General features: G+C 36.0%; 1 protein-coding gene across 1 annotated transcript; it reads left to right on the top strand.

Moving 5' to 3' along the window:
- Window positions 1-2,846: 2,846 nt before the first annotated feature.
- Window positions 2,847-3,826, top strand: LOC141603162 (uncharacterized). The gene has a single exon (XM_074422882.1). It carries the CDS (start codon window positions 3,157-3,159, stop codon window positions 3,652-3,654), a length of 498 nt encoding a protein of 165 aa, XP_074278983.1. The 5' UTR covers window positions 2,847-3,156; the 3' UTR covers window positions 3,655-3,826.
- Window positions 3,827-10,570: the final 6,744 nt, after the last annotated feature.

Genomic DNA, 10,570 nt, shown 5'->3' on the forward strand with positions numbered 1-10,570 from the left:
AGGTTTAATCGAGCAGGCTTCGCCGTGCCACAAGTAATGCGGCCTCTCTGAATCAGATTGGGTCTTTTCCTCCTCATCATCATCAAAATCCTCCAAAAATTTCTCATCACTTTCAGGAGAAGGCGACTTGCGACCCCCGAACCCTACCGGGGTGACAACCAGTGGCTCCTGTTCATCAGGATGCGCGATTCGCCCCAGGGTTGAGGTACTAGGCGGAGCATCAGCAGCAGACATGGTGGCAATAAATACTTAACAAATAAAAGTTGGGGGAAGAATTTGTTTGTTTACCTTGAAAGAAAGTGTTACGCCGAGTAACGCTTCGAAAATTAGAAAGAGAAAACGCTTCGAAAACTAAAGAGAGGAATTTTTTTAAGAAAAAGAAGTTTGCTTGTCAAAATGAGGGGCATACTGCTCTATTTATAGAGCAAAGCCCATTCAGTGGACTAATCAGAGCAAAGCCCATGAAGCGTCCACCAATCAAGACACCAGCCACGTGTCAAGCATGCGGCCACGGAATGTCAATCGATATACAGTGACAAATCTTCTTCGACACGCTCCTTGGTATCTACTTGCTAACGGCCAGCTGATCAACCAAGCTTGGCGGCACCGGCCGGGGGCAATCAAAAGCACACGGCACTCTCAACCTTGGTCTCGGCCAGCGCCATTTCCTTTTCCACATTCGATGTCCATTACACAACCATGTGGAGGGGGGATATGGTACGGCCTGAACAGGACCAAGCCGAGGAAGAAGTTCGACATGCGCAGAATACGCTCAACACGCATCGAAGGTCCATACCACGGAATAGACTACGGCGGGGCAAATTGATGGGGCATATTCGCACCCGCGACCGATTCAACATATTGAGCAAGGTCAAAGCCGAAAAGACAAAGAAGTCAACATATTAATGCCTAACCGACAAAGCACGTCGGCTGTCACTGGGTCTCGGCTCGGCAACTAGCCGTCCGAGAGGTATATCCGCGTACTCACATCCAGTCCCCTCGGCATGGAGTCAACCAGGCCTGCCGGCCTGTCATGGGTCCCTCGGCCGAGGGTAAAACAGTCTTTTCACCTGCTACGCCACTTAGCCACTACGTGACAAAAGGTGAAAGTCTATAAATACTCCACATCTCTCATTAAGAAACCAACTGGAATATCTGGTATAAACTCCCTTATCTCTCTACAGTATACTTTGCCAAGTTCAACACACAACTTATCTCTCTAAGTTTACTGACTTGAGCGTCGGAGTGAGTACGCTCGGTACCAAGCCGAGTCCTCAGTTTGTTCATCTTTACAGGAGAGAGTGAAAGGAAGAGACAAGCAACGGCATCATTCTACAAGCTCAAGTGGTCACAATCCTGCTCCGGAATTACACCCGGAACAACTTAATAATACCACCCGAAAATGAGCTGTGTCCGAAATAAGTCATCCCGGCCCAATCTGAGCCAAATTATGTTAAATTCGAAATAACCCAACCTGAACTGACTGACGTGATTAACACATTTTCCAGGTCTGCGTATGTATATCCATGTTGCTCTCTATTCACCTTTTGTCCATTTTCTTCTTATAAATAAAATGACTTTAATTCGATTTAAAATAAGGTCTGATCGGCTGTGCCCTTAGACCATCCCTAAGCAAGGTCATCGACTGGGTCGTGACCTTGTTGGGTCATCTTAATGACACCTTAAATTAGGATTAAGGGGATGATTTTGGTGACCTTGAAGTACTGAGAGTCAATTGGTGACCTTCAGTTAAGTTGGTGACCTGGTTGGTGACCCTCTTCCATTGACTGGAAACAAAAAAAAAGTCAACTATCAAAACAAAGGGAAGGTGACCTTTGCTTGAGTATGGTGACCCGGTAGGTAGCACTCTCTCATTTGCTGGAAAGTGGAAAATGATTGGGTTGTTGACCTAGGTTGTGGCCTGCTTCGGAGGGTGAAAGTGAGTCAAGACAATTAAGGTGTGATTAAGAGGAAAAATATTGGTGACCCGATTAACTCGAACTTCTGCTTGAGGATGGTCAGTAATACAGTATAGACATCAACTGGAAGTATAAATTTATAGCTGGCAAAAGTAGTTGTCCCGTCCTAAGGAACCCGATCCAAACCTTCCATAACCCGACCCCAATAAAACATTTTGGTGAATCGAAATTGACCCTATCTGGCCTAAGGTTAAACCTATAACTGATACTAAACTTATATGTCCTAACTCGGACCAAACGACCACACCCAAATATTGCTTCAACCCAATGAATGACCTGATAACGAATTAGCTTAACAATGATCCAAATAAACCAAGTTAACATCCCTCTTAATTGTTACTCGGTATTACTTAAACTAAAATAAATATACTTTATTTGACATAAAATTACCAATCCAAAATTAAATATAAAAAATAAATATATATTGACGACCTAGCCCAATACTAACTCGAACTAATCAACGCATTCCAATGGTAACTCGACATAAAAACCCAACCCGTTAGTAACAAGACATAACTCAAGCCGATATAAACTTAACAGTTAACAAAACGCTTAAATCTGATTCATACCAATTCATTGACCTGATTATCATGTTGAATGAAAAAGAGCATGATTGTGACAGAAAAACTGTAGAGCAATAATTGCGATCGACGGAAGCTTGCTGTGAATACAGGTTGGTAGGTACGTACGTAATGTAGTTACGGAAGTACCTAATTTCTCGTCATAGACCTACATTTATTTATTTATACACTATTCCGTAACACAAATTCTAATTTAAGACGGGTAACACCGGTTTAAGTTTTAAACGAGTCATGTGTATATCAAATTATATGACAAGTTGCATAGAAAATGTCAAAAAATTTCTCTTTATTTCCATATAGTAATATTTGATCGGTTTTAAGATTTAAGACGATTGATTTTGTAAATTCAATCTTTCTGTATTTTATACACTCATTCAGTATGTCACTCATTCATTTATTCCTACTACCAACCGTTTACTCCCCCTCATCTATCCATCAAAACTAGCTCCCCACCCTACTCATGTATAACTTGCCTTAAATCTCAATTCCCCTAAATCCCTTCTCCCATAAAACCCTATACAAAGTACACGGTAGCGCTATCTCATTGTCCACAAAACCGAAACGATCTTATATTATCCATCAAATTAAGTATATATATGGAGGGATTATCAACCCATGTATACAAAGGAATAAAAAAATATTGGAACAGAAGGGGTTACGTGAGATTAAGCAACAACGAGAGGAAAAATCGAACCCGGATCAAGCTCGGTCAAGAGCAACCGGATCCGAACAAGTCTCAAGGAAAGCGGAAGCGGTTTTGGCGGTTTAAAATTAGTCCGAGAGTCCGAATATGGGCGCGGGTCGGATCACCAAAGAAATGGTTAACCAGACTGCGAGATGCGTATGTGAACATGATGCTGAAGATTTCGGGCTCCGGGTTTGTGAGTGGGGCAAGCGGGTTTGGAGGGTCGATTGAATACGGGTTCAGTAAGGGTCAAGTGAAAGAATATGATGAGAAAATGATTGTCGAAATTTACAGGTCTTTGGTGATTGCACAAGGACAACTTGTACCTCGTGTAGGTAATAGTAATAATATTAATAATAATAACAAAATTAATGGGTCGCAAAATAGAATTAGCATTTCTACTCGGTAATTTGTTTTTCTGTTGATTTTGGATTCCTTAATATTATTGTTTGCATTTTGCTTTTTTTGGTTGGAATTGTTATGTAATTGCAATATACTGTTGAATTATTGGATCGGAATAGTGCACAAGCTCTTTTCGGCATCTGGAAGTAGGAAAATTATACAACTTCGCTTATGTTTTGTTACTTTAGATTCTAATTAGCCAAATTTTGCTACCTTTGTCTTAGTAATGAGTAATGACTAGGTTTTGCTTAACATCGTCTTAAGTTAAAAACCTTCCATAACCCTTTTTCATTTTAACCTTATTTAAATCGATTGTGAGAATCGTCTTCACTTAAGACGGTGTTAAAACAAGAATGAAGGTTTAGTAATTGTTTGAACATTGGTAGACTATTTCTCAATAACTTGCTAAAAGATTACTTTTTCTGTTAGTATCCCAAATGTATTTTTTGTAACCTTTTTATTATTGATCCATGTTTTTTAAGTGACACTTGTAATTATTCTCTTCAATCTTCATCCCAATTTCTCAAACACAAATTCGCATTATAGACGGACACTATCCGTCTATAATGAAAAATGGGTCAAATACAATATCACTTTCCTAATAGGATAAACAATAAGTGGGGTGGTGGGGGCAAAAAAATGTCACCACTTTCATTATATTTGACCCGTCTATAACAATAGACGGATATACCCATCTATAACAAGAGTAATTGATTTTATTGTCTCTCTAAATTAAAATTTATCACAAAATTATTGTTATTCACTAATTTAGCATGATAAAAGTTTAATATTCTAGTATTATCCTTAGATAAGTAACTATCATTATCTCCACAATAATAATATCGTGTGAACTCTTTAATTTTGAGGTCAGAATAAGTAGCTAATCATTTTTCTCAAAACCTACCAAAAGATAAAGGCGAATAATAAAAATGGGGTAGAGGGAGTACATGTCTTCGTAGTAGGCACTATACATATAGTCTCTCCAGGACCGTCTTTCACAGATCGACTGTTAAATGTTTTTTTCCCAAGGAACTTAAATGTTGTGTTTTTGGTAGTGTATTTGATGATGACAAATTATTAGCTAGAGCGAGTAATATGGAAGTGCATTTGAATATGTGATTTGTTTCCTTATTTTGCGATTGCTACGACCTGGTAGGAGCGGAAATTATTGTTGTGCTAAAAACATCTTTTGAACTATTGTAACAAAAATTAAATACGGAGTATAATACTCCGGGTTATAATTGAGTAAGTAGGGATAGCATGTGAAGGAATTGTGTGTTTGAATTGTGTCTCCTTTTGTGTGCCATAATGTAATTTACACAAATTGTTTATGATGGAGGTGAGTGAGTCATTGGGAATTTGGGACACATGCATGTTTGAGACCCGAAAATGGGGGACACTGGAATTACATTCGGTTGACATTATGCATTTACAAATACCCTAATAATTATAAGATCGATATTATTGTATGTTTGGACGCATTAATCTAATTGAGATCCTCTTTCACACTTTTATGTTTTATTACTTATATGACGTGCTTTTTTTCCTTTGTTTTAGTAATGATTAGGTTTTGCTTAAGACCGTTTTAAGTTAAAACCCTCTCAGAACGGTTCATTTTAACCTTATTTAAATCGATTGTGAGAGTCGTCTTAACTTAATACGGTCTTAAACAAGAATGAAGGTTTAGTAATTGCTTGAACACATAGAGCTGTGGTAGACGATTTCTCAATAACTTGCTAAAAGATTACTTTTTCCATAAGTATTCATGTACTTAAACTTATTTAAATTGATTGGGCCCCATCATGCAATTTATTGTTTGTCTTATGCTTAAAATGGGTGGATATTTTGCCTGTCTATAAATATAGACGGATATCTCCTGTCTATAATGAGAATTTGTGTTACATTTGAAACGATAATGTGTTTCCTTGTTTTGCGGTTGCTACGACCTGGTATGAGAGGAAATTATTGTTGTGCTAAAACATCTTTTAATACTTATCTCCTGTCTATAATGAGAATAGGGTTATGATTTTAGTTTGTTACACTCCTACAGAAGTGCGGCCTATACAACATGTAGACTGTATCTCAAAAGAAAGACAATACTTCTTCCGTTCCATTGAGTTCTTTATTACATATTTCATTTTATGTCATTCCATTTAATTATTTACGTTTTCTTTATATGCCGAAACTTTTTAATTTGCATGATTAATAACTTTACGTTTTAGTGATTATCTACATCTTCATAAATGGTCGTTTACTGGTGAATGTCAATAGGGTACGAAGAAATATGGGCGACGATCCCTTTTGTCCCCGATGTGGTGAAGGCGAAGAGACAGTTGATCATCTTTTCCGCTCGTGCTTTATCTCAAAGCAAATCTGGTCCTTAATCGGTGTTAATTCTGGCAACAATTTTTTCTTCCATACTCCTTTCCCGAATGGTTAGCTAAGAACGCGAGTAATGATGTGGAGGTTTCCGTAGTAGATTGGCCTATTTATTTTGCAGTTACTTGTTGGTGAATTTGGAGATGGCGAAATAATGTTGTTTTTGGCAGAGACAGGGAAAACCCTACAGACCCTCGAGCTTTTCTTTATCAGCAGTTTGAGGCCACTAAACAGGCATTCGATCAACATAATCTTTTCATCCCAACACCAAGACACCAGAGTACGGAAATTTTCATCCGTTGGTCGCCTCCGCCCCACGGGTGGTATCTCTTAAACACAGATGGTGCTTCTAAAGGAAATCCAGGACCGACAGGAGGAGGAGGTATTTTTCGAGATGAGACCGGTAATTTTTTCACAGCTTACTATTTTTCTTGTGGTATTTGTGCCTCTATGAAGGCTGAACTTCTTGCCTTACTAGCCGGGTTGGAGAGAGCGAAGTCTCTTAATATCTCAAAACTTCTGATCCATATGGATAATTCCTCTTGTGTCAGCCTCATTAACGAAGACCAACTAGTAAGCAATAGTCTGAAATTTATCGTCAAAAGATGCAAAGAGTTGATAGCTGCAAATCATTGGAGGGTCAAGCTGGAACATTCATATAGAGAAGCCAACAAAGCGGCTGATCTTCTTGCTAATAAAGGAGTCAACTCTAGTACTTTAGTTGCGCATTTAAATTATCCTACTAGCGATTTAAGTCCTATTCTTAGGGAAGACATTTTTGGGGTAGCTATTCCCCGTATAATAGCTCGTAGTTAATTTTCGGGGCTCTACAACTCTTTAGCACCAAAAAAAAAAAAAAAAAAAAAAAAATGGTCCTAACTCCTACGGATGTGGATCTTGTTGTTGGTTAGTCGAAGCGATAGTGATAAGACGTCAACAACACACCCCAACTTTAAGTTTGTTTAGTTGGGGATCTCTCAATGTCGTAATAATCGCTGTCAAAAAAAAAAAAAAAAAAAAAAAAAAAAAATGTCGTAATAATCAGAATCACATACACATGCATTTATTATAATTTCAACTTGTCTTGTTTCGTGGCCTTCAATCTAGAGTTGCATTATTGCATGTGAACCTATTAAATGCTTTTATCACACTTCTCCGGAATTTTACATTTTCCTCTCTTCTTCCTATATTATTACCGATTTAAAGTCATGAGATTAAAGAAATTATTGTCATTGATTCTTATGATGACACTCATACACACGCTCTTTTTCCAAGTCATTATGCAACAATCATACGTCTATCTCATCCTCTTTTCCAAAATTAAATCGATTAGTTTAATTACATTTAAAAGTTAATGTTTAAACTTAACTGCGTACAAACCTTCATTTATTTCAATTTGTTTGATTACATTGTCTTATGTTGAAAACCGTGTTTTTTTAAAAATATTTCAAAGTTAATTGCATGTAGAAGAAGATTAAAGAGAAGTTACCTGAATAATTATAAAATGGGCAAAATTGAAAATTCAAAGTAATATGTCGACGATTCAAAGTAATATGTCGACGATCTTTAATAACATCCGTAATGAATTCATAATTAATTCATGCGTTTTGTATATGTCTAAATTGCATTTTAACCTGACCCAAACTCAAGCTCCACTTACTATGAACACAAATTCTCTTTCGTGACGGTACTATTCTGTAGCAAACTTTTAACCTCTCACAATCAATGAGAAAATGAAAGAGCAGGTGGGAGGGAAGTTGTGAGAGGTCATAAGCAAGACCGTTTCTACTATGAAATGTATGAATACAAAGAAGTTGAGAAGCGTAGTTGCTTATTCATGGACAAATATTACTCAATCACGGACTTTTTTTCATTACTTTTCCATACATTACCCCTCTTCTAAAAACAAAAGAAAAATTCCTCTCTATCCCTCTAAAAATGAATCAAATTAGTCATTGAAATTAGGGTTTATCAAACAATAATTCTAACTGATAATTCGTCAGCTATATTAAATTAAGAAGACGTATTATTTAGGATTAATGGAATCGGGTTTTTGAAAATTAGGGTTAACAAAAATTGGAAAAATATGAAAGGATGGCTGAGTGGTAAAGGAGGGGCAGTGAGGAAGTCGGAGGTCATCAATCGGGCTTGTGGTGGCTGAGGTTCAAGGAGGCGAGGGAAAGGGGCGGTTGTTGGGCTTGTAGGAAGGTGATGGTGGGACGACAGGATGGAGATGCAGGTGGTGGCAGGTGCGGTCGTGCGGGTGGTTATGAGTTCGGTGGTGATGCAGATGGTTCTGTGGTCGTGGGGTCTGAGTGGGGATGGGGATGGGGATGGGGATGGGTTTGGATGGTCCAATGGGAGGTCATTAGGTATGGTGTTAAGGGTGGTCGGTTGGACAGGGAAGGCGGACCGGAGGAGTAGGGCGTTTTCAATTCATTAGTAGGTGAGGGGGAGTATGTGGTTCGGTGGTGGCAGGGGCTGGTATGAGTAGTGCGATCTGAGGTCCGGGCAGGTGGAGGAGGGTGTTGCGGTGGTTGGTTGGTGTGCCTAATTGAGAGATTTATTAGAATTAAATAAAAAGAGAAAATTATAGTGTAGAAATAATAAGGGTATAATGGTCATTAATATTCATGATTGAGTAAATTATGTCCATAAATGAACATAACCCGTTGAAAGGACTCACATAGTCACATGTGTCTTAACTTACTTGCATACACAATTCCACTTATACGTGTAGCTAAAATTCTCTATAAAATAATACTCCTTACGTTTAAATAATGCACGGAGTAGTATATAGTAATGAATAAACAATAATGCGTTGTTTGTTCCTTAAATTTAGATGAGTTATTAATTAAGGGTGATGATAAATACTACAACTTAATAGGTTGTATTTAAGAAACTAAAAAAGGAAATAAACACTTAATATATGCATTAATTGCATTGATTCATGTGTAATTTATTCTCTAACTAGTTTGAATGCCCGTGCGTTGCAACGGGGTAATTAACTTATTTATAATGCAAAAAAAAAAAACTTATAAGCGTTTAATGTTTACATTATATGTCTAATGATTTGTTTACATATTATTAAAATATCTCTTTCAAAAAAAAAAAGATTAATATATACGTGGGTTAACTCTTATTTATAATTATATAATCACCCTACCTTATATTAATCTTTCGATGTGGGACAATTCTACTATTTATAAGTAATATATTCACAAAAATTGGATTTTTTTTTTCTGATGTGGGTCAATTCTAATATTTATACGTAATATATATTTATCAAACCTGCATTATTTTTCAATGTGGGACAAATAACATACTCAGAATTACACCATCTTTTTTGCACTTAGTTCGACATCCAACCAGATCTCGAATACCGAATACAGACAATTGCTACTCATTATATCTAATAGTTATATTTAAATTTAATAATATGATCAAGTACTCTCCATTAATATTTGTACGTTGTTTTTCTTCAAAAAAAAAAAATTAAAATAATTGAGATACGGAAATTTCCCGTAGTACCCCTTAGTTTTGTTAGATTTTCCATGTTACCCCTACTTTTAAAAATCTGCCCATGGTACCCTTGAGGTTCCATTTTTTTGCCCATGGTACTCTCTAATGTAAAGGCTGTTAAATGGACGTTAAGTTTGATGGCGTGGCAATAAAATAAAAATTAAAAAATAATACCCCCTTTATTGTTTTATTGGTACGGATATCTCTCTTTTAAATGCAAATTTAATTAAATATATCATTATAATATTGGAAATTTCTCATGGTAACCTTGAACTTTGATAGATTACACATGCTACCATTGACGTTTGTTTTCTATTTTTTTTATCATAATTAAAATATGTGCAAATGATAAGAACCTATACTCTAATGATAGAATATTTTTTTAACACAATTCTAATTATATTATTTAAACATTGTATATTTACGGATTTACCACACCTACATTATTTTTCAATATGTGACATATAAATTCTATAGGTAGAAAATATAATGATATAAACTTTTATGAGCTCTCTAAGACAATACTTAAGCGACTCAAAAGATTTTGGGTTGATGCCTAAGTTCCAAGGATGCTCATAGAATCACCCACCTTATGCTATATTTTGATTTGGGAAAATTCTATTTTTTATATGTAGTATATTTATCACACCTATATTATTTTTCAATGTGGGAGATATAACATACTATGAAATACACCATCTTTAATTTGTGCAAATTATACGAAATCTATATATACTCTAATGATAGCATTTCTTACCATGAATCTAATATATACTCTAATGATAGCATTTCTTACCATAAATCTAATAATATTATTTTCATAATTTTTTTACCGACATTATTTTGTCAAATGAAATTTAAAAGTTTTTATATGAAAATTAGAAACATCACTTGAATAAAAAATAAGAAATACATAGTATATATTATAATAACTAAAAGATTTTCCAAACATTAACTTAGGTTAGAAATCATTATTGTAGAAACAGTAATATAAACTCTTTTAAGTGTTATCTCTGACAATA

This window comes from Silene latifolia, chromosome 1 (assembly GCF_048544455.1).
Source record: "Silene latifolia isolate original U9 population chromosome 1, ASM4854445v1, whole genome shotgun sequence".
Lineage (NCBI taxonomy): Eukaryota > Viridiplantae > Streptophyta > Magnoliopsida > Caryophyllales > Caryophyllaceae > Silene > Silene latifolia.